This window comes from Symphalangus syndactylus, chromosome 4 (genome assembly GCF_028878055.3).
Source record: "Symphalangus syndactylus isolate Jambi chromosome 4, NHGRI_mSymSyn1-v2.1_pri, whole genome shotgun sequence".
NCBI classification, from domain to species: domain Eukaryota; kingdom Metazoa; phylum Chordata; class Mammalia; order Primates; family Hylobatidae; genus Symphalangus; species Symphalangus syndactylus.
In genome coordinates this window covers 44,295,724-44,319,488 of record NC_072426.2, presented here as the reverse complement: position 1 = coordinate 44,319,488, position 23,765 = coordinate 44,295,724, and the positions used below count along the sequence as shown (strand labels likewise).

Sequence of the window (23,765 nt, the reverse complement as noted above, 5' to 3'; positions counted from 1 at the left end):
CTGGTTTCTGCTGCAGCCAGGTCTGGGTTGGAAGGCCCTGAGCAAATGCATCTGGTGGCACAGGCTCTTTGTTCTCTGTAACGGAGGAGGAAGGCCTGCCTGAGAGTGTGGGGAGTTTGCGGGGAGGGGTGGGGGTGGGGGTGGGGGGCGGTCGGTGGACGGCTCAAGCTTCAAGCCTGGACCAGGGTCTTTTCCCTAGGCCAGAAAAGCCAGGTGCAGAGGGCTAATGGTTTTCTCCCTATAAAGAGTTCCCAGGTCTTCCTTCCGGGAAAAAGGCAGCTCAATTCCTGCTTCCCTGCTCCAGCCATCTTCCACACCAGAGAGGACCGGAACCGCAGAAATCCCAGTTCCTCCGGTAATTAGGGCCGGCAGGAAGTGATCCGGGGAATTACCGGGGTCGGGTGCTCCATTGAAGCCCAGGGCTTTGGAAGGGCAGCTGGCTTGTAATCTCAATTTGAGATCGGTTGATTTTGTAGTTAGTTCCAAAAAGAAAAGTCAGCTCTAATTAATCTTGGACTTTGGAGTGCATGAAAACCAGAGCCCAGAGTGCTCAGGGTGGGGGCTGGGGTCGCTTTAGTCTCCACAAGGTCTCAGATCAGAGGCCCAGATCTTAGTTTTCTTATCTTTAATGCGAATGGTCCCCACTAGGATTTCACAGCTTTCAAAGAAAATGCTGTCCACGCACTAGCAGGCTCCTGCATCTGTGGCTTCCATCTGCACGGAGCACTCAGTGGGGGTGGGAACAGCATGGACTACTCAGGTCCTACAGGAGCCGGAGGGGTGCAGGAAGGTTTCAGGAATAGCTGTCGTGGAAAGCTGGGGCAAGCTGCCTTCTCCAGGCTTTATTGGGAGTCCAGAAACCATCCCAACTCCCTGAGGGACTTATTTGGGTGGAGTCAGTGCCAATGGGCAAAGCTCTCCACTTCCTTAATTCTTTGGCTAGAGCAACACACCAAGTACTCCCTGTTCTCTGCTGCAGACTCTGCAGACACTGCTCCCAGGGAGCCTGGAGGCTCAGAGAAAGGCCTGAATCCAGACTTCTTTTGTAAGAATGAAAACAATTCAGCTGCCACCTCCTTTCCTTCCATTCATGGAGGGTTTTGGGGGAAGGTCTACTGGAAATCATCATGGGGTCCCCCAGGGCTGCTAAGAGGCAGATAGTAAAGTCATTCAGAGCAAGGCTTTGGGATCACACAGACCTGGCTTCTCTATTTCCTAGCTGTGGACCTCAGGGAAAATGGCCTCTGTGAAGCTCAGTATGCTCATTCATAAGTTGGGAATTGAGTAAAACCTACCTCACAGGGTCATTACAAGGATTCAACGAGTTGATGCATGCAAAGTGCCTAGTACACAGCCTGGCTTGTTGAAGAAGCCAGTAAGGTAGTTACAATTGCATGAGTTATCATTCTACAGAAGTGTGTCCACCACATGGGCCCTTGCTCTGGCTGGCAGATCAGAATCCTCGTGCCCTTTGGCTGAAGGATTGAGAAGGGGCAAGGAGAAGGGCCAGCACATCCACAGAATGAAGGCTGAGATGGCTGGGTGGGTGGGCTTCTGTCCCCATGCTCTTCCCCAGCCCTCTAGCCATCTCATCATAGGGCCTCCCCAGGGCATCCCTGTTTCTGGGGAGCCCTGGTGGCCTCCAGGAGGGGTAGCTGCAGTTGCAAGCAGCTCTAGCCTGAAGCTCTCACGTTCCTCCTCTGGTCTGAAACCCACAGCCTGAAAGAGGGGAATGTGTGTTTCAGCCATGGTCCTTCACGTAAACCATGAGGCTTAACATCCAGACCACCACAGGCATCAAATGTGCCCCCAAAGTGAGACAGACAGACCAGTTCTGCTGTACTTAGAGATAAGCTCTCACCAGGTTTTGTGATCCACATACAAGCTGACAATACTCGTCAACCCTCTTGAAAGAGAGCAAAGGTTGTAATGTTTTAAACACGCTTTGCATCTTGCAACATATTTAATGTAGATCAGTGTCATAAATTTGGATCAAATAGATACCACATGGGTGCACAACAATACTCGCAGTGTCTAGGCAGGAGGGCTGGCCCCGACTGGGGCATGGGGGCAGCACAGGGGCCGCTGGCCACACTGGGCTTTGATCTCAAGGAACTGATGGAGAAGCCTGCCTTGCAGGTCTGGCTGGCCTTTGAGAGGATGCCAGGCCCAGTCCAGCTGCTGGGGGTGGTAGTGGACATTAGCAAACTTCATAGGCTGAGAGCCTGTAGTGTCAGAAGGGTGTCCCTCCAAGTGGGTCACATCTCTGGGGTGAAGCAAGGAAGCTCATGTGGGGGGCCCATCGGTTACCCCACAGGTCCCGCTCACATCCCGACCTCAAGAGGCAGTCACATGGCCCCTGTCTCAGCTTGGCATCCCCAGCTGCTGGCACTGCTTCTCCCCAGGGTGGTAGGGGAGGGCAAACTCATCTTCCCAGCCCCTGAGACTAAGCCACCCTTCGTGTTAGTGCCTCCTCTGTAGGCCTTACTTCAAGCAGAGAGCAGAGCATGGAGGAGAGAATAAGAGAGGACTGATGGGCAAAAGGAGGGAGGTAGGGGGACAGCCCTTCACATCCCAGAGAAACCATTAGTAGGCAGAGGTTGGGAGGGTTGGTCTGTGCAGTTAGCTTAGCCTGGGGTGAGTCCCCTGAGCAGACATTCAACTTCTGCACCAGGGTGCAAAGACAGACTGGCCACAGGGCTTGATGAGGCCTGGTTTCTAATTCCAGCAGGGCTGTTTATTAGCTGTGCAACCTTGGGCAAAGTATTAACCTCTCTCATTTAGACAATCAGGATAATGAGTTCTAACCACTGAGCCATGGTAAGAACTGAATAAGGTGGAATAAATGAACTTTCTAAACTAGAGATGTGAAATATTGCTGCACTGCCCAAAGATGAAAAATCGCTTCGTCTCAAGATTCAGAGTGGAAACAAACTTCTGCCTGATCGTGGTGATCACTGGGGTCAAGACACCTGCTGTCCCAGTGAGGCTGGGGCAGTGGGATAGGCATTTGTAGCCTCCCAAGGAATGACCTCAAGTCCTTGGTGGTGGGCCATCTGCTGCTGGTCATAGTTTCCAGTGCCAGCCCTCTGACCTTTGGTGGACTTGGAGGCAGTGGAGAGTTAGTGGCAAGATAAGGGTCCCAGCAGCGTAAAGGCCAGCACAGAGGAAACGGTGCCCAGACCAGCCATGGGCTGTTGGCTTTGCAAGGCTAGTGGCTCCAGTGGCACCTACTGAAAAGACTCAGTGACAGGTTGGGAGCAGCGGAGGCAATGGGAACTTTCCAGTGACCCAGAGAGGTGGTGATGGGGCATGATGGTCTCACAGCACCTCCAGATTCCATGAGAAGAGGCTACTGGAGAAGAGCAGAGAGGATGGTCTGGCAGAGAAAGAAGGGTTGGGAGGCAAGAGTCCAGCATGAAGGGGAAGGGTCTTCTCTCAGTGCCTCATGAGACCTAGGAGTGGGGATGCTTCTGACAAGCCCTGGATGTGGATGGAGAAAAGACATGGACGAAGGTTCAAGGAGACAGAGCATCCTCTCAAGGCCAGGGCTCAAGGCTCAGAGCTGCTCCTCTCTTAAGGCTATGGAGCCAACTCTGTCCCCACGAAGCTATGACTTCCCTGAGCTGGAAGGGATTTTCAGTCTCCCAGCTGATAGAGACTTCTCTAAACACATCCCAGACCAGTCATTATCCAGCCTCTAATTGAACACCTGTGGTGACCAGCACTCCCTCCCTCCCTCCCAAAGCATCTGGCGATTAGGAAGCTCCCTCTTCTGGAGCTGGAATTGCTCTTCTGGTTGAGTTTATTCATTGGCACTTGCTCTACTTCTAGTCATGCAAAAGAAAGTATGATCCTTCTTCCACACTAGAGCAGGGAGTCTCTGGGCAAATCTCCTGCTTCCTGGGGACAGGAAGTGCTCCCCCATCAGCAGGGCTACACTGGTCTTCTCTGCAAATTCACTGTAGCCCGGGTTAAATGTTTCTTCCTACAATCTGAGTCTAGGATTGCCACTGTCCTGGGACCAGGCCCTCTAGCATCAGGACACCTTAACCCCAAGCAGAAGATTCTCCATACTCAGGACAGCAGACCCCATGCCCCTTTCTGGATGAATCACTCTTCCAGTTTGCAGCAGAATGCAGACACCTGTCATGGTATGATGCCAGCCAAGGGCATCGCCGTGATACCTGGAGACCCTCTGCTGCCCTGCAACTCCTTCACAGCTTGAAAGGGCTGGCCCGGCTGCTAATGAAAAACCGGCCCCGCGTTGCACAAGGAGGCAGTAAATTTTATGAGTCTGTGTGAGTGGATAGAGGCAACTGCGGGGGCTGATTTCCACTTCCTGATACAATACACATGTCTTAGTTTATGTAGAACTAATTAAAGATCTCTCAGGTCTTGCCATTTCATTCACCAGGCACCCATAAAGCCATGTGGTTATGGCAACCTCCTGACTGCAGTGTGCGAGGAATGTGCTTTGGAGGGAGTGCTTCTTCCCTTCTCAACATTTCTGCCCCCCCTCCTGCTGCTGCCTTTCCTTCCTGCCTCTTTTCTCCTCCTGGAAGGCTCTAGCAGCTTCTCAGCCAGGGTCTGGGGGGCAGGGTTGTGCTCCTTACAACAGGTGATACCATAGGAAGGACCCAGACCTGGAATTGAACTCCTGCTCTGCCACTTATGAGCCAGGAGACTTTGGACAAGCTCCAGTGCTATGGTTTGAATGTGTCCCCATAGCTCTTGTGTTGGACACTTAATCCCCAATGCAACAGTGTTGAGAGGTGGGACCTTTAAGAGGTGATTAGATTATGACAGCTCTGCCCTCATGAATAAATTAATGTTGCTGTCGCGGGAGTGGGATAGTTATCATGGGTTAGTTATTGTGGGAGTGAATTAGTTATTGCAAGAGTGGGTTAGTTATTGTGGGAGTGGTTTAGTTATTGTGGGAGTGGTTTAGTTATTGCGAGAGTGGTTTAGTTATTGTGAGAGTGGGTTAGTTATTGTGGGAGTGGGTTAGTTATCATGGAAGTGGGTTAGTTATTGTGGGAGTGGGTTAGTTATCATGGAAGTGGGTTAGTTATTGTGGGAGTGGGTTAGCTATCATGGAAGTGGGTTAGTTATTGTGGGAGTGGGTTAGTTATCATGGAAGTGGGTTAGTTATTGTGGGAGTGGGTTAGTTATCATGGAAGTGGGTTAGTTATTGTGGGAGTGGGTTAGTTATCATGGAAGTGGGTTAGTTATTGTGGGAGTGGGTTGGTTATCATGGAATTGGGTTAGTTATTGTGGGAGTGGGTTAGTTATTGTGGGAGTGGGTTAGTTATCATGGAAGTGGGTTAGTTATTGTGGGAGTGGGTTGGTTATCATGGAATTGGGTTAGTTATTGTGGAAGTGGGTTAGTTATCATGGAAGTGGGTTAGTTATTGTGGGAGTGGGTTAGTTATCATGGAAGTGGGTTAGTTATTGTGGGAGTGGGTATGTGATTGCGAGAGTGGGTTTGTTATAAAAGCAAGCCCAGCCTTCTCTTGCTCGTGTTCTCTCACCCTCTCCTGCCCTTCCACTGTCCACCATGGGATGACACAACAAGAAGGTCCTCACCAGATATGGGCCCCTTGACTGTGGGCTTCCCAGCCTCCACAATGGTAAGAAATAAGTTTCTTGTCTTTATAAATTACCCAGTCTGTGGTATTCTGTTATAGCAACATGAAATGGACTAAGACACACAGTTTTCTCATTTTTTAAATAGGAGAATAGTCATATCAGCCTCACAGAGTGGTTTTAGGGCTAAAAATAATGCAGTTTGTGTTGAAAGACAGTGCCTAGACTGTAGTGCGCGTTCAGTAAGTAGTGACTACCATAAAATTATTATTGCTGTTATAGTTATTATAATGACTGCTTCTGGGTCTTTGCTCAAATTGTTTACCTATCTAAAATATTATTTCCAATCAGATTTTCTAGTTGAAGGCCCAGAGTGGTAGATTAAAAATGGCCACAACTGGGCGCAGTGGCTCATGCCTGTAATCCCAGCACTTTGGGAGGCCAAGGTAGGCGGATCATGAGGTCAAGAGATCGAGACCATCCTGCCCAACACGGTGAAACCCCATCTCTACTAAAAATACAAAAATTGGCTGGGCATAGTGGTGCGCACCTGTAGTCCCAGCTACTCAGGAGGCTGAGGCAGGAGAATCACTTGAACCTGGGAGACGGGGGTTGCAGTGAGCCGAGATCATGCCACTGCACTCCAGCCTGGTGACAGAGTTAGACTCTGTCTCAAAAAAAAAAAAAAAAAAAACCAACCAAAAAAAACCAAGGCCACAAATGCTTTCTACTCCTCCAATGAAGAAGTAGAGCATAAGACTCTTCCCACACTGACTCACATGACTTGGTCATATGACTTGCTTCAACCAATAAGACATTAGAAAATGTGATACAAGCAGATACTTGACAAGTCTTTATGCACTGGGACCTGCCCATTTTGAATGCTGCCCTGGACGTGCTGTGCTATAAGGAAGTCTGTCTAGCTTCCTGGAGGATAAGAGGCCATGTGGAGAACAGGGGCCCCCAGCCCGCAGCCAGCATTGACTACCAGACATGTGAATGGGGCCATCTTGTCCCATCTCACCCTTCTATCTGTCATTTGGTGTGACTGCATGAGTGAGCCCAGGTGAGATTAGCAGAATTCCTAGACTGTCAATCCACAGAATTGTGACAGAGAGTCAGTAAACTTGGAATGGTTTGTTACATGGCAATAGATAACTGATACATCCGCCCATTCATCAAGGTTGAGTTCTCAGGCTGTCTTCTCCCAGAATACTTCCCAAGCTTCTCTCAACCTGAAACTTGTCTCTCCACCTCCTGTAATCATGCAGTGCACTTAATAAAGTCTGCCTTCACTGGGGTTATTTGTGCAGGACTGCTTCTGACTCTCTGGCCTGTAAGAGCTGGACCCCTCCACGTCCTACATCCTTGCTCAGCACAGAAAGAACTCTGCCTAGGTGGATCCCAGTAATCTGGCTGCCATTTATCAGGCCCTCGGGGGGCCAGTGAGAACCTGGCCTGCCTCAGTACAGGCACAGCCACCTAGGTTGGAAGGGAGAGACCCTCTTGGGTCTGAGGTCCAGTAGGCCACTGATTTGTCCAAAGTCCTGCCCCATTTGGGTCCTCCCCCTCCATCTTACCTTCCGGCCGTGGTAGCCCTGGATTCCTGGGTCTCCCTGGGGAAACAAAGAGAAGGCCATGAAAGAGGTTTTCCCACTGCCAAACTTTGACTTGTGCTGTTCCCCCACACAATACCATCTGTCTTCCTCTCAATGACTCCAAGTCCCACTGCCCCTTCAACACCCATCTCCAGCCTTCCCAGGAGCAACAGCTCTTAGCTTCCTCTGAGGCCAACACAGATTGTTCTACTCTTGAGAACAAGCTCCACTTTGCAGAGGCTGAGGAATGGTGGTAAGAGTCACTTGGGTAGAGACCCAGGAGACCTGATTCTATTGAACATGGACAAGTCACTTTCCCCCAGAGCTCTTAGCGTCTGCATTTATAAGATAGTTGGGCACAATCGGTGCTTGGCATCTTCTTGTCCCCAGAGCCCCAGGGTCCCCAGCATCAAAGGGAGAGACTGTTTGACATTGTGGGCTTCTGGGTGAGGGTTCACAGGAGACTGGATTACACTAGAGGTCTCTTCCCATTCTGACACCTTAGAAAACACTATTTTATTGGGATATTGTGATGGTGTTCTGGGCATGAGCTTAGAGTTTCCAGCTAGACGTTATGCTCCTTGGAGGGTGGACTGTGCCTTCAATGCTGGCCAGTAGCACTTGCTTCATTGGCCTGAGCACACAAGAAGTGCAATTCTTGTTGGAATCAAATTAGTTCCTGAGAAGGGTGGTGTTTTGGAAGTAGGTCAAGCTTGATCTGTCTCTCAGCTGAGATCCCTCTCTGCTCCTGCCTCAGTCACTTTCTGTGCCGCCTCCCCCTCCCTCCTGCAGGGAATTCTCCCACCTGTTCAACACATCACCCAGAAGGACACTCACCTTTGGTCCAGGAGGCCCAGGTAAGCCCTGTGGAAGCAAAAAAAAAAAAAAAAAAAAAAGGTGAGTAGAGCTGGTTGGGGCTAGCCATACTTACAGTGGACCCTAGGGGCAGAGCAGCTCCAACAGCTATGGCAAGAGAATAGGCATGCTGTAGCCAACAGCTCTAGTGGATCCCAGAGGGGGATCTGAAACCTGCTGAGGGCACGTGGGGATAACAGGCTTATGTCCCTCTTTGCAGCTATGTGGGCGCCGTGGGCAACTCTGCTGTGCTCACCCATGGAAAGTAGGTCAGCGGCATCATGCTAAATTGAGAGTGTGGTTTGGTCCAGATCCTCATTCACCCATCTCCTAATTGGAACTCCTCCCTAGAAAGCTGGCCTTGTCCAGCAGAGCCTTGGTTTTGCCCTTGGTCCTGCCTGCCGGTGGAGGAGCCCTCTGTCTCCTTCTGCCCATGGTGCTGGGGGCATGGCAGCTGGCCACGGTGAGGTGGTGTGAGCTGAGGGAGAGGCCAGGGAAGGCTGGCTCCACCGCAGCCTTGGGCGTAGGTGTGGACAGCAAACGTGGGCTGGAGAAAGCCATGATGCCTGAGTCTGGTCTGTTGCAATTGGTTTAAGAAACATGCTCTCTGGTTTTCTTTTTTTGGTTGTTGTTGTTGTTGTTGTTATAAACAACCTAACAAAGAAAACCACCTGGCTTGGGTTCAGTGAGTGAGAGCCCAAAGTGTTAGGAGGGGCGTGGGGTGGAAAGGGCAGCGTTCAGCAAAAAGTGAATTTGGAGCACTTTTTGGTTTTCTTCCCTTAGTTTGGTTCCGTTTCCTAAGTTTCCCTTCCTTTCAGGTTTTCCCATCTAAAAACTGGTGGAAATAAGATTAACCCCACTCTCTGGGGTGCTGGGGAGAAATTGTGGAAAAATTTAAAATTCATTTCAGGGGTCAAGCATTGCAGGGGTCATTGTGCTGGCCTTCCCAGCCAAGGTGGGTGCTCTGTTTGGCCATAGCTGTGGCCCAGCCCAGGGAGACCCTATAACAAGCTTTGAGATTGAAAGCTGGGCAGCCAAGGGCCCCAGACGTGCAACCAGGCCATCTAGAATGTGGCCGTCCACACAGGGTGCTATTTGTTGGGGACACCCTGGCCCAGTGATTCCACCTCTGGGACTCTATTCCAGCAAAACTATCAGAGATGCGCACAAACATTGTTTCTTTGTCTATGTTCCATTCTTTTCACAATTAATTTATGGTGCTTTTGTCATAAGAAGGAAAAACAGGTTTTGTTTTGGTTTTTCTACCACATGGGAAAAACATTATTTAAAAAGCATTTTGCCCTTTACCTGCCTCTCCAATAACATTAGTCTTACGGGTGGGTGGAAGACCTGTTTTCTCTTAAGTCCAGGTACCCACTGAGTTATTCCGTCCCCGGGCTTTGTTGTATAAATTGGGCTGGGAAAGAGTGGAGTCTTAGCCAGGGCTTGAACATGGGTGACTTGGTGGCCGCTGGACTTGACCTGTCACTTGAATGTGGTCCAGCCTGGAGAGGTGCCAGTTGGCCTCTCTGGAGTCCTCCAGGCAGTGGCCCTGCAGGCCCCGCAGGCTTGATGCATCCTCAGGCTTGACACAGGGATCTTGGCTGACTGGACCTTCAGCTCAGCTGGCAGGTGGCCCAGCAGTGTGAAACCTGCACACACCCCTGGAAGGCATGTTCACTGGGGTGCCAGGTAGTTGGATGACCCCTCACTACCTCCTTCAGAACCCACTGCCCCAACTCAGGTTTTGCTAAGAGGCTCAGGGATAGCCATCAGAGGTGCCCTTGGGAATTCTCTTTCCAAATTCCTCTCTGCTGGGGCTGGGAACGGGGCAGGCAGACCATTGGCGGTCTCCTCCCTGGAAGGCAGGGGACATGGCCCAGGTTGTGTTTCAGAGCCAGAGTGCAACAGGTGATGAGTGTGATGGGGATGAATAGCCCCTTTCATGGTTCACCCACATGCAATGGCCCTGCCAAGGCATTTCTGCTTTTTGTAGGGGACCCACTGCCTATTCAAGGTTTGGAGGTTTCCAGAGAGTTCTTGGGACAAGTCTTGAAGGAGAGAGGAAGGGAATACTTACGGGTGGCCCCATAGGCCCTGGCAGTCCTGGGTGCCCCAGAGGTCCACTTGGTCCAGGGGGGCCTGGGGGCCCTGGTGGACCTTGGATGCTGGCCTGGCTCTGTTCACCCTGAGGTTCATGGAAACGAATGTTAGAGCGAAGGCCCCCAGAGCTGCAGACTGTCCCCCACCCTTAGACCATGCAGCTGGTGAAGGCCCACTGTGATTTCTGCTGAGAAGGCAGTGGTGATGGGGGGAGGAGGCGGTGGCATGATGGTGATGATGCTGTGGTAGTGGTGATGACATGCAGGGGCTGGTGGCAGTGAGAAGAACGCCAAGATGTTAGGTCCCTGAAGTTGGGGCTTCCAAAGAGGACTTGCTGCGGAGAGACATTCTGTGGGGGGCAGAGGCAGAGGAGCAGGTGGGAGACAGCCCCTGGCCCAACCAAAGGCCTGCTCCCAGCCTGGCCAGATGGCCTGAATCTTCAGCCTGGGCCTGCCTCTGTCACCCTCCCTGTGTGGCGAGGCACAGGTCTCCCTAAGCCCCAGTCTCTCAGCCGTAGAATGGGAACAATAGCCCTCGTTTCCTGTCTCAGCTTTTTGCTGTCTTTGACTATTTGACCCAGAGGATCAAATGGGATCCTTAGGTCAAAGCCATGGAATTTTGTTTGGCTCACTAAACAACTGAGCAAGAGACTTTACATACAAAATTTGAATTGGTGGCTTCTGATGAAACACTGGGAACCCTGCCTGTGCTGGGCCCACATTTCTACATCCAAGGAGTGGCTGCCTGTTAAATGGGGCCTGAGTTCTCTGGCTGCTTTTGTCCTCTCCCTCCTAGCCCTTCTCACACACAGCCTGCTTCTGTTACTTAGGTGATCTGCCTGGCCTCGGAGGGCAGTTGAGCCTGCAATCTTTGGTTTCGTTGAAAGAGTTTGGAAGCTGTGTGGAAGTGCTTTATGCTGTGTGGAGAGGCTGTTATTATTCCCTTGTCTCCTCAGCCAGTTGCTCTGAGCCCAGCCTTCCCACCATGCCTGTCGCCAGGATGGACTGTGAGCCCAGGGAGGTAGGGATGGCATCATGCTTCCCCTGGAGGAGGAGACGGCCTGGTGCACGTGACCCAGATTTCAGGGCTGGGGCAACACAAAGTCATCTTAGATCTAAACCAACCCTGGCTCCTTGGTTTGTTATTTTCTAAATGACCTCTCTGGGATCAATCTGGGCTTAGCTCTTGTGAGGAGGGGCCCATCCCTGCAGATGGGCTGAAGCAGAACCTCCTGGCAGGTGTGGGAGCTCCAGGGTGGAGGCTGGGGGATGCAGGCGGCCGGAGTTCCAGGCCGGCCCACCTTTCTCAGAGGATCTCAGCAAGTCCCTATGACACACTGGGTCTCCTGCTTCCCCATGTGAGGAGGGCAGCTGATGATGCTTGCTGCAAACTCTAGAGGGAAGTGGTGGTGATAAATAGGAGTGCACAACCTGGGAATGAGAAATGTAAGCTTTCAGCAAGACCTGCTTGCACCATCTTTTGGCTGGAAAACCTGTAGGCAGATGGCATCTAGCAGTGTCACTCTGGGGCCTGGGCCCTATCCTGCCACACCCTCTGAGAAGCCACTTTAGGGCTCAGGGTGTCCATGGCAGAGGAGCAGGTGTTGAAATCACTTTGGCAGCTGCCCTGACTGCAGGTCCCCCACCCGGCTGCATGTTGGTTGTTGATAAGTCTCAGGTGTCAGTGTTTCTTCTGAACCGAGAAAGGCTTCACTAAGCCTCGGGCCTTAAAAAGGGACCAGCACAGGCTCCTTTTCAACCACATTAAATCTGATTCAGCTGCTTGGGTCTCGGAACCTCCTCAGAATCCTGTACTTTGTGTGTTTATATTTTTTGTGGGTTTCTACATTCACAAGATGGGGGAGGCTTAGTCTGAAGCAAACTCCTGAGGTCCTTTCTGGCTGTGAAATTCTAGAATCTTCATAACGTCACAACTCCTATGTTACAGAAGAGAAAACTGAGGCTCCAAGAAGTTGAATTCCCTGATCAAAGTCATATGGGAATTCAGTGTGGCGCCAGGACCCAAAGTTGGAACTGCAGACTCTTCCTATTCTTTCCAAGTAAGCCCCCAGCAAAAAGGCTCACTGTCTACACTTTCTGCTCTTTGGAAGTGACCTCCAGCGCCATCTGCTAAGCACATCATATCTCACAGAAAGCTTCCTTTTTCACTGAATCTTAGACCCAATGTTTAAGCGGCTTGCAGAGCCTGTAAAATCAATATTGGTTTATTGATGAGAAATGGACAAGCATTTTTATGTCCCATAGTGGCTGACAGCATAAAAAACCTGATTCTGGAGGCAGAATCTTCAGCAGGTAGCTCAGAGGTGCCTCATCTTCTTTCTCTACTTTGGAAACCAGGTCAGGGTAGCACAAAAAGTTCTGGCTTCACCACCTCTTGCTCTTGAAAAGGGAGGCAGTAACATGCAGTGGCCTGGATGGAATCCTGCACCCCTCTCGATTTTTTCCCTTGCAAAGCAGGGGATAATGAGGTGGCTGGGGTGGGGAATGCATGAGATAATTTGCATAGAATTCTCACAACAATGCCTGGAACCCAGCAAGGGCTCAACAAAGAACAGCTGATACAAGTAAGGCCGGGAGGTCGCTGTTGGGGCCCAGGAGAATGGCTATTCTGAGAGTGTGGACTCAGCTCTCCTGGAATGGGGTCCGGCACAGGCTGGGGTGGGTGACAGGGGTGGGCCTGGTGCTTCTCTGAGCTGCCAGTGGGCCTCCTGAGTAGCCATGCTTTGGTGAGTGCTCAGGCACACGGAGGCTCTCGAGGATTTGGCCAGGCGTAATGAGATATGTGGCCTGCAGGCTTGGATGGCACTGGAGTCACGTGTCCCTCTGTATTTTTAGCTGTTAATTGGAGGGATTTTTCAGCCTTGTTCAATCAGGTGCCTGAACATCCAGGCCCTTGGGCTCCTGACTCCTGAATCAGGCCGGATGGTTACTCGAGGCTCTGCAGTCAGGCTTGTAGAAAGCAGCTCAGAGCTCTGCCACTGCTAGCATCCCTGTGCTGGGCGGGGGACCCGGTGCAGCACGAGAAAGGTGAGGAGCACAGGGGCAGCCACGGGCCACCCAGCCTGGAATCAAGCTGTGATCTCTTGAAGAGCAGAGGCCAGATGGCTTTGTTCTTTGTGATCTGCTCCTATCCAAGCCTCCTTGGGTTAGGAAGGCAGGAAGAAGAAGGAAGTACTTGCTCACAATGTGGGTTGTGGACTACATTCCCTCCACAAATTCCCTTGCTCCCCAAACTCAGGTTACGAGGGATCAGATGCTAAGCAGTCTGCATTTCTAAGTAGAGAGGAGGTAGGTCCAGCTGAGAGAGCCCTGGATATGGGTTCTGAAGACCTGACTTCAATTTCAATTCTGCTTCAAGGCCAGTTTCAATTCTGCCTCTTACTCTTAGTGTAACCTTGGGCAAATCAATTCACTTCTCTGAGCCTGTTACCTTATCTCCAAAATATGGATAATAGTAACAATAACAGCTAACAATTATATTGCTTAAACTGTGCTAGGAACTATTCCAAGTGCTTTACGTATCAACAACAGCCCTGTGAAATAGACACTGTTATTATCCTTATTTTATAGATGAGAAGGCTGGGACACAGAGAGGTCAAGTAACTTGCCCCAGATGACACAGCTAGTAACAGGCAGAGAGACTGGGTACAAATCCCCACTCTGCAATGTACTGGCTGTGTGACCTTGGCAACTTGGTTAACCTCTCTGAGCCTTGATTTCCTCATCTGTGAAATAAGGATGATCATGCCTAATTCATAAAACTGTTGGCGAATGAAATATAACCAGGCCTGTGAAATGGGTAACAGGTTGCCTGGCACTCAATGACAGCTCTTGTTGGTGGCTGTTGTGAGTAATCATTGTGTGGTGGTAGTTGTGGGTCCTCTGGGGTCTCTGTGTTGTGTATTTCCATGTCTATGGTATACGTGGGCCTATTTTTGTCTAATTTAATTTCACTGAATTAGAGTGAGGTTCTTGCTTTGTCTGTAGCCCCAGCAGGCTTGCCAGGCCCCTTGGGAAAGCCACACATAGTCTGGACAAACGGGAGGTGTCTACCTGGAATGTCCGCCTTTTTATGACCGGGGGTGGAGCCAGTCGCACTGAATTGAGGAGAGGCAGCAGCTGAGGAGAAAGATGAGTTGGAGGGCCAGAGGGCAAAGGCCAAAGATCACAGGTATTCAGATCGATGCCAAAAGTCGCCAGGAGGGCAGGGCGGCCAAGAGGCACCGGAGCAGAGGAAGAGAGAAGAGAGATTAGCGTGCACATGAGAAGTGGGAGGGAAGGAGTGGGCAGGGCACTCTCACGGCTTGAAGATGCAGAGCGGAGCTTGCCCTTGGATGGCACAGCTGTCCCTTGGGAGGAGCTGTGGCCCTCAGTCCACACCCAGCCTCGGCCTCCAGGTCGGAGTTTGGGGCGTTGACCAGCAGCCCCCGGAATGGGACAGTGGCCCCCCACGGCCAGGCTTGCCCTCCGTGGCCATGCTGGGCTGCAGAGGCTGCTGGACACGCAGCCCAACGTTGCACTGCCAGCCCCACCCGTCCCTGCTTGGTGGACAGAAGGGAGCCAACTCAGAGGCTGTGGCCAGGGAACCACCGGGCCCGTGAAATTGGTACTTGAAGTTGGGCTGGTGTGCGGCTAGTGGGTTCTTTTTTTGGTTGAGCAAGAAAGGCTAGTGTCAGCGCATCTGGGGCGGGTGGTCAAGGGCAGTGCCAAGCCCAGCTCCCCGGGGGTTGAGCTGGCTGAGGGTGCGGCCAGCGTGGGCACATGCTAAGTGCTGCTGAGGGCTCACCCTGGGGCTGTGGGGCCTGGAAAATAGAGGCTGGGCAAAGATATCTCCAGAAAGCTCAACCACGTTTTTGCGGGAGGCAACTTGCAGTCATATTATCTAATGCGATTTTCATTTCTGGAAATTCTTGCAGCTTCCAGTCCCTCTACCCATTGAAGCTGAGCAACCCATGGCTTTAGGAGGCCATCAGAGCCCAGGTGAAAACAAAGATGGCATATACTGTCATCAGCCGCTTGTTTTTGAAAGCACTTAAATCACATGAGACTCCTGGGATGAGTGTTAAGAACTAGGAGCTGCTTGGGCTGCGAATGCACCCAGCTGGGGATGGGGAGCCCAAGTGTGGCCTTTCCAGGTCACAGCTGCTGCCTTCTTGGACAGCAGTCGCACACAGAGCTCCACCCGCTCCCGCTGCCGGGGCCTGGGGATGTGCAATGTTGGGCTGTATGTTCAGGAAGCCTCTCAGTGGAGAGGGGCCCGGAGACCTTCCAGAACCTACAAACCTTCAGGGCAATTATCTGGCTGGAGCGTAGAGCTGCTGGCATGCTGCTTAGGCACTCCTAGTTTGGGAGGGGATGGAGGTGGCAGAGACAGGGTGACAGGGACCGTGAGGGGAGAGCCCACAGACCAGCTCCCCTGCTCCCCACCCCTCTCCTCTCCCTCCCTGGGGAAGCCACAGGCTGGAATGGAGGAGGGGCCACCTGGATTTCTTGGTGTCTTCCGGGCCCCGAGACCTGCCACCCCAACCCGACCCCTTGGAAAGCCAACAGATCTCTAGAAGCCCCCTGATTTTCTTCCCTCTTCTAAATAAACTTGCTCTGCCCCTCAGCTGGGATCCCAAATCTACGCCCCTGCCCCACACTTGACATGTTCCCCAGAGTGCCACCGTCATGAGGTCAGGCTTCATTGCACCCTGTGGCCAGGGGTATTCTGCAGCCTTCTGTCACTGTGCCCTTCCCTTTCCTTGTGTTGGGCTCAGGGGCAGAGAGCCTGCCCCCACCCCACTCCAAAAGCTCACTAAGGACGGGTGACACACTATCAAAGCGTCTGCAGTTGTGTTGTCTTTTGTGCTGGGGGATGTTGTTTTTCTTTCGGGTAACATAACAATCCTGTGAGCCCATCGTTTCAAATAAACACAGCTGACCTTCTATTATTGTATCAGGATCAGGCTGGCCGGAACACCAGGGCCCCTGCATCCCTGGAGCACATGCTGCTGACAGGCTGGCTCTGACTGCGCTGCTGCTGGCCTGCCTTCCTCAGCCTGGGCCCAGCACCGCCGTAGCCTTAAACCCATCCCAGCCTCTCACGTACCAGGCTCATAGTGGTTCCCTGGCCCAGGAACCCAGACCTCAGGCCTGCCTTCCAGCTTCCTGAGGGTCTGGGCAGAGGCTGGACCCTGCTAGCATGGCCCTCCTGACGGCCTTCTAGAGTCAAGCTGACACTGAGCCCAGCTTATGTCTGTCTCCACTCCCAAAATCGCACCACCCGGACCTGCCTGGCAGGAGTGGGCAGCCAGGGAAGCTGAGCACCATGGGGCACATGACAGAGGGGAGAGATGCCTAAAGATGCTCATCTTCCATCCCTGCTGTCCAGGTCTGGGAGCAGCGAGGCCAATCCACAAAACGAGGGGCATTTTTTTCTGGGTCCAGCTCACTGGGGCTCCTGCTGGAGGAAGCTGTGTGTATCTTGCTCTCCCCTGTCCCAAGATCGACCCTGCTGCTGGAACACAAGTTTGAAGATTCCTAACAGGACAACAGCAGTCTTTTGGGTTCTGTATCTTGGGGTGGAGCAAGGAAAAGGAAGGAGCAGGCGGGGGTGGGCAGAGGAACCATCTTAGCCTGAAATCCCCACCCTGCTTGGAGAAGGGCTTCCTCTGTTTTTAAAGAGGCCAAGGAGAGATTTTATCCTTGAATTGCTGCAGTCAGTCCCCGATTATCTCCCATCATCGAGGTTTGGATGTGAAACACCATCATCTGATACAGTGACTAATCGAAAAGTCCCACTTTTTTGGCCATGGCTAGGCTGCCAGACACCACCCCCCCACCGCCACACACACGCACACACTTGCACACACATGCTGGTTGGGTGGGGAGTCAGACTCACACAAGTCACGCTGCCACAGAGGGCCATGTGCAGAGGAGCCACAGAGCTCCAGACACACAGCAGGAGACTCCAACATACCAAGTCGGACGTACGTACAAAGGGGCAGATGTACAGACACGCACAGGTGATGAGCAGCTGCACACAGCACATGGCCGGAGAGACACATCAGCTGTTCCCACCAGGCGCACCACCACCCCGAGCTCCCCTCTCTGACTGCTCAGTGCAGAGGGCACTGGGTGCTCCTGTTCCCCCATGATCTGTTAGTAACTGGAGACCCCAGGGAGATGAGGCTGAGCTGGGTGCTGTGCCCCAGGGATGGATCAAAGGGCCCTGCTCAATTTTAGGGGTTCACTTACCCGGTGTGGGTACTCTCCACACTGACCCTGGGAAGGAGAGGGAAGGGAAAGGTGGTGTTAGGCACTTGCTGGGGGTACCTGTCTCTCAGGGCACCCCCAGCACTTCAGGACATGCCACACATCTCACAGCTCACCAGCTCTCCTGCTCTAGTTTTGGTCTGAGCCCTCTGAGGCAGGAGAACTAAGTCCCTCCCTTTCCCCTGGCTAGCAGCAAGGAAGAAACTTCCAGGGCCTGCCTGGAAGTGGCCCCAGGGAGCCTAGGGGCGGGGCTTCGCCTTACACCACTTGCCATAATGGCAGAGTCGGGAGTTATGCCCTGTGCCTGGCGAAAGGTTGACCCTCTAGGCAGGCCCACCAGACAGCCCTGAACAGGAGCCACTGGATGGGAGCAGCCGGCACCACGGGGGCCCCCAAGCCACCTTCGCTGAGCTGGGAGCGCCAGGCCCCTCTACCAGCGGCCCAAGGGCAAGCAAAGCAGAGTCTCTATCAGAAATTCAACAAGACAGAGAGGGCAGGAGGGTAGGAGGCCAGGCCAGTGGTTTACAGATTGATGCTTCAGAATCCCAGAGGCTCATGGAGGTGTCAGGGAACACCATGGAGTGACAGCTGGGAGGGGCCCAGAAAGAGGCTGAAGAGGGCCAGGCTCCAGGAGGATCCCTGGAAAAGGATGTCACCCGGACCAGCCTCCAGGAGGACCCCTCACTCCAAGAAAAGGATGTCCCCTGGAGGGTGTCAACTGAATCTATTATGCGGCACCTCGGGGGCTTTCCTGGTTCTGTCAATTACAACTAAAGTTTGAAAATAACCATAATTGACCCCTTTCTACCAATTGGGAGGCCATTTCCTGAGATGGAGACTCTAGGAAACCTCCACTGCTCTTACCTTTTCTCCTTTTTGTCCCTGGGGTCCCTACAAAGAGACGGAGATGAGAGAGTTAGAAACCAAAGCTAAGGTCACAGCCACGTGAAGCTTCTCTGCTGGGAAATAGAAGGATGAGGTACCAACCGGCTGTCCTGGGGGACCCATCAGACCCTGTGGGAAGCAAACACACACAGGTCAGTGGGCAGACAGAAGACGGGCAATCAGGGACACCTGCCTGGCTGGGGATTGGGGCTGAATCCCGAAGGCTGGGCTCTACCAGCCATGGCCAGGTCTTCCCATGCCCACCACATGCAAGGTAGTGTGGCCTCATTCACAGAGTCTCAGCTGCTTCACCCCTCAGTGGGCAGGACTAGGGCTGTGATGAAGAACAGATGGCATCTTTCATCCATTCCTCCAACCACCAGCATCTCATGGGCCAGCTATGGAGGGGCTGTACCTAGAGGTCAGGGAGTTTTCTGCTCCATGGGACCCCCTACCTCACATGCATCAAGCCTCTGGGAGACACTAGCACATTCCACCTCCTGCCTCCCAGGCTGCAGTGAAGCCCACTGAACCAGAAGAACTTCTGGCCTGGGGGGCTGGGCCAGTGCCTCAGACAATGGGGGCCTTAGAGAAACCTTCAGCAAAAGAGAGAAAGCAAGAAGTTGGCAACTGAAGCCATGTTCCGGACTTCTCCAAGGAATATGAGGGGTCTTGAGGTTTCCTTCAAGGTTGTCTTGTCCATGCAGGGCTAAGAAAGGAGCCGGGGTTGGGAGGGACCCTTGCTGTCTGGGGAGGGCCCAGCATGCTCTGGCTCTCTTAGGAAGCTGCACCAAGGCTGGTGGAGGGAAGAGGAGAAAACAAATGCCTTATGAGCTGAGGATCCACCCTGAGGCTGGCTCTTCAGGTATGTGCCTGTGAGGGAGATGCTCATGTCCACTCTAGCTCCCGAGAGAGGTGACAGAGACAAGGCCCCGTGGCTCAGTGAATGGTGGCACTGGGACAGGAGCCCAGGTTTGTCTGATGGCCAAGGTCCAGCTGTTTCCACTCTGCCGAACGCTTGGAACTGGGCTGGACCTTGGGAGTCAGGGCTTCTAGACTTGGCTAGAGCCATAAGCAGGTCCCTTTGAGCCACCAGTCTCTTTGGGGCCTGAAGCACTGTGGATCCCCATGGGTGGGTCCATCTGGGAGGTGGCCGCAGCATGCTGTGATGTGCCAGAGCCTTGCTCCTGCTCCTGACACTTGCCAACAGGACCACCTCCAAACTGGGAAACTCCCAAGAGCATCACTGGAAGGGAGAAGTGGCCTTTGGGACCATCCATGTGGCACTCCCAGCCCATGTGGCTGGCCAAGTGTTTGTTTATCTTTTATTGTTTTATTGAGACAGGGTCTTGCTCCATTGCCCAGAATGGAGTGCAGTGGTGTGATCTCTGCTCACTGCAGCCTCTGCCTCCTGGGTTCAGGCAATCCTCCCACCTCTGCCTCACAAATACCTGGGTCTACAGGCACACACTACCGTGCTTGGCTAATTCTTCCATTTTTTTGTAGAGACAGGGTTTTGCCATGTTGCCCAGGCTGCTCTCAAACTCCCAGACTCAAGCAATCTGCCCGTGCTGGCCTCCCAGAGTTCTGGGATTACAGGTGTAAGCCACCGCTCTCAGCCTGGCAGAGTGTTTAGAATGAAGTTCTGCAGCGCATGATTCATCCGGCGGGGAACCCGGGCCCAGACCCCAGGTGACCAGGTCATCCTCTGTCAGGACAAGATATAAGTGTGCTGGGGGAGGGGCAGGCAGAGTTTCAGGACTGCAGAGACTTGGACAATTGAAACCAGACATCCCAAATAGTGGCCCAGGGGACAATCGTGGTCTTCATAGGGATTTCGTTTGTCCCACATGGTTTTATTTCAACTAGTTGCCAACACTTAAGAGCAAGCAGAGTGCAAATAAAAATTTCGATTTCAAGTTTCTCTTAAATATGTCGAGGCCCAACAACACATGGTACCAGTTATCTTCAGCCAGGCAGCACCTGCCCCTTTAAGGGCCATGGCCACGGGTGATGTGCTTAGCACTTGCCACAAGGCCTCTGCTAACCGCCACTGAAGCATAGCTAAGGCGCCTGTCTGCTTCTGGTGTACCAGGCATGTTCTGAGTGCCTGGCGCTCCTCACTCTTTCGACAGCCCTGTGGGCGGTGGGTGAGATTTGGACTCAGTCCAGGCCTTGCTTTACAGCCCTTATGTATTCCTGAGTCGCAGACCCCCAATCTTGTCCACCCCCCAACTGCACTATTGTACAACTGTGTCCTCCTAACACTTCAACACCTTATTTCAGGTTCTTGGGAATAATGTGAAGTAGGGGGTCGGGGCAGAGGTGACTCCCTTTTGACAGGTGAGGACACAGGTTAAACAATGAGGGTGAGTGCCAGTGTCCCAGTGGGATGCCAGCGGAGGGGACAGCATCTGGGGCAGCAGACAGACAGATGAAGAGCAGGGCAAGGTAATGATGCTGGACAGCGGTGGGCAACTAACAGCTCGGGTACCCATGCCAAGCCAAACAGGAATCGGATGGCTGTGTGGCCTGCTGGATTTGATGAGGCAGACAGGGGATCTATCCTACTGATGTGGGCTCACGAGAGAGGGGGTGGGCCTGCCTTTTCTGTTGAGTTAGCTCTGATCCCTGGACAGGCGGTCAAGTGCGTGGGGCAGAGGGACGGTGTGGCAGAGTGAGGGCAGGAAAAGCGGCCCCATGGAAGGGTCCCTTTCCTCCAGGACAAAGTGCTGGCAGCTGAGAGGAGGTGTGATCAAGGGGTAAGACCCCACCGCGTGGGTCTGAATCTCAGCTCTGGTATTTAGGAGCTCTGTGGCCTCAGGCGATGTACTTAGCCACTCTGTGCCTCAATTTCCCCTCTCATGAAGTGGGGATGATAAGCTGTTATGAGGATGACAGAGTGCTGCCTAGAGGATGACCATTATTATTACTTCTGGGGGGCCATGGGCTACCTTATGGTAGCATAAGGCTGCCAGAGAGGGAAAGAAGCTTGGGCTGAAGGGATGAGCACCCCAAGCCCTTTAAGCCTCTGTAACAATGCGGCATGGCAGTTTATTCCTGCTTGGTCTCCACTACTCCATGCATGTGCACAGCATGCCTAGGAATGGGGCAGGGGCCGGAGGAAATGCATTTGCAGCAGAGGCAGCTGTGATGGAGAAGAAACCTTGCTGGGGGACCTGGATTCCAGTGCCAGCTCTTCTGCCACTGCCTCCAGGGCCTTCTGCCTCCAGTGCCCTTCCTCCAGTTCTGCAGACATGTCAAGGATTTTCCTGCCTCAGGACCTTTGCATGTGCTATTCTCCCATGTCCAGAAAGCACATTCCCATCCCCCTTTCTATTTTCTCTCGGTTGAATCCTCATTCTTTAGGCACTAGTTCAAAATTCTCTTTCTCAGAAAAGCCATCTCCGACCCTTGGCCTGGGTGAGGTTATTGTTATACCAAGATTTCCAGGGCACTAAGGATTATCTTTTTATAGTACTCATTGCAAAGCAACTTGTTAGTTATGTGAGTGATTATTTAAAAGGATGTCTCCCTCCTAGACTGTGAGCTACAGATGGCAAGGACAGTCTCTCTTTCTCCCGTCTGTATCCCTAGCACCTGAAGCAGTGCCCAGCACATTTTAGATACTCCATAAAAAAATGCATTAAAAGAAGGAAGGTGGCAGGAAGACTGACAAAGAGTGAGGGAAACAGAAAGGGAGGAAGGTAATAAAATGTGGAGGGAAGGAATTTAAGAACTGTGTTCGATCTTGTTTTGGACACTTAGCTGTGTGACTTCAGGCAAGTTACCTGGACTCTCTGAGCCTTGGTTTCCACACCTGCCAAAGGGGATCCTAGTAAGACCTGGGGCACAGAGTTACGCTGAGGATTGAGACAGTCATGCAAAGTGCTTAGCCCAGTGCCAACCACGTGGCAAACCCTCAATAAATGTTAGCTGGATCTGACTCAAGAGGACAGGTTGGGGCCCAGAGGGAGCTGGCAAATTAGGCAGAGCTAGGCTGGAGCCCAGGCCCTGCAGCCAACACTCCACCATCCCCCTTTCCATCCACGAGATTACCTGCCTCCCTCGGTGCCCTGGCAGTGCCCCAGTCATGGGTCAAGGGTTGTCTTCACGCCAGCGCTTGGAGCAAGGCATGAGCCAGACCCCTGCTGAACAGGGACAGGGGGAGCCTGCTGCGTTGCTTTCATCACCCTGCACAAATTCCTGGCCCACTGACCTGTGGAGCAGGAGGTGGTCCCTCACAGTGTAGGTGTGACCTGGAACTTAGGAAGCAGAAATGCACCCCAGCCCAGGGCTATTTTGTTTGTTTGTTTGTTTGTTTGTTTAAAGCAGGGATTTATTGAAAACCAAAATACACTCCACAGTGTGGGAGCAGGGGCCCATTTGCTCTTAATGGCCCATCAGTCCCTGCTGAGACCTGGCCCACCGTGAGAGTGGGCAGCCCTTCATTCCCTTCTGGAAGGGATGGTCTGTGGAGATAGCAAATTTATTTCCAAAGCTCTGCAGAAGGTAGGGGCCAGGAGAAAGCTGGGGCAAAGGTTGTCTCTCCACCTTTTTGGGGCCTGAGGCACTCCAGTTACCCTGGGCAGATCCATCTGGGTGGTGGCCATGGGATGCTGTGACATGGAAGAGAAGACCTTGCTCCTGCTCCTGACTTGCCAAGTGGCCCAACCTCCAAACAGAAACTCCCAGGAAGGCATGGGGAGAGGGGAAGGGGTCTTTGGGATGATGCATATGGCATCCTCAGCTGAGATGATCCACTGGGCACCACCAGCCCCAGTGGAGCAGGAACCCCTGGAGTCCTGGGGTGGCTCAGGGCACAGCCAGCACCGGGAAGGGGTTACGAGGCCTTGAGGGACCTCAGGCTCAGTAGAAATGGTGTCTCCTAGAGAAAGTGTCCCCTGTGAGTGCAGATGAAACCTTGTCTCCCAAGGCCCATGTGAGTGTGGTTTCAGAGCACTAAGCTGGACACTGACCTCTGTATGCAACCAGCCAGGTAAGCACTCTCTCTGGATCTCCCATCCTCATGCTTCAGATGGAGAAGCCCCTGCCCATTTCTCCTCCCTGCATATTGATGTGAGGATCCAGGGCATGTGGTTTACACAGCTGGGGAGTGACCAGCACGGGCAGCCACTCCTGTTGTCCCTGTGGGACCCATTTTGCAGTGCTTGGCTGTGCCTATGACGCTGGGCCAACCCCCACCCATCTCGGGAAGGCAGGAAAGCTGGGCTCTTACCATGTCGCCCTTTGGTCCTGGGTGGCCCTGGAAGGAGAAGAGGGTGAGTACCAGGTGCAATGTTTGCAGCCCAGAAGTTCCACCCTCTGTCCTTCATGCTCCTCCCTGCCCCCTGTGCTTCTCCCTGCCCCCTGTGCTCCTCCCTGCCCCCCGTGCTCCTCCCTGTCTCCTGTGCTCCATCTGCACCTTCTGGCTTGTGCACTCCTTCACCCAGTCCCT

At 52.8% G+C, this 23,765-nt stretch overlaps 1 protein-coding gene across 11 annotated transcripts in view; it reads right to left on the bottom strand.

Moving 5' to 3' along the window:
* The window catches only part of COL13A1 (collagen type XIII alpha 1 chain), a 158,817-nt gene that overhangs the window by 46,241 nt on the left and 88,811 nt on the right, over positions 1-23,765 (bottom strand). For 9 of the 11 annotated variants that reach the window (XM_055274544.1, XM_055274546.1, XM_063637181.1 and 6 more), the window contains 8 exons: positions 23,547-23,573; positions 18,410-18,436; positions 18,287-18,313; positions 17,405-17,431; positions 14,219-14,284; positions 10,123-10,230; positions 8,025-8,051; positions 7,170-7,205 (listed from right to left, as the gene is read on the bottom strand). In XM_055274544.1, coding sequence (XP_055130519.1) covers positions 7,170-7,205; positions 8,025-8,051; positions 10,123-10,230; positions 14,219-14,284; positions 17,405-17,431; positions 18,287-18,313; positions 18,410-18,436; positions 23,547-23,573 — 345 coding nt within the window. Of the gene's footprint in view, positions 1-7,169; positions 7,206-8,024; positions 8,052-10,122; positions 10,231-14,218; positions 14,285-15,448; positions 15,506-17,404; positions 17,432-18,286; positions 18,314-18,409; positions 18,437-23,546; positions 23,574-23,765 lie in introns of all 11 variants that reach the window. The other 2 variants (XM_055274545.1, XM_055274549.1) reach the window with 1 other exon arrangement.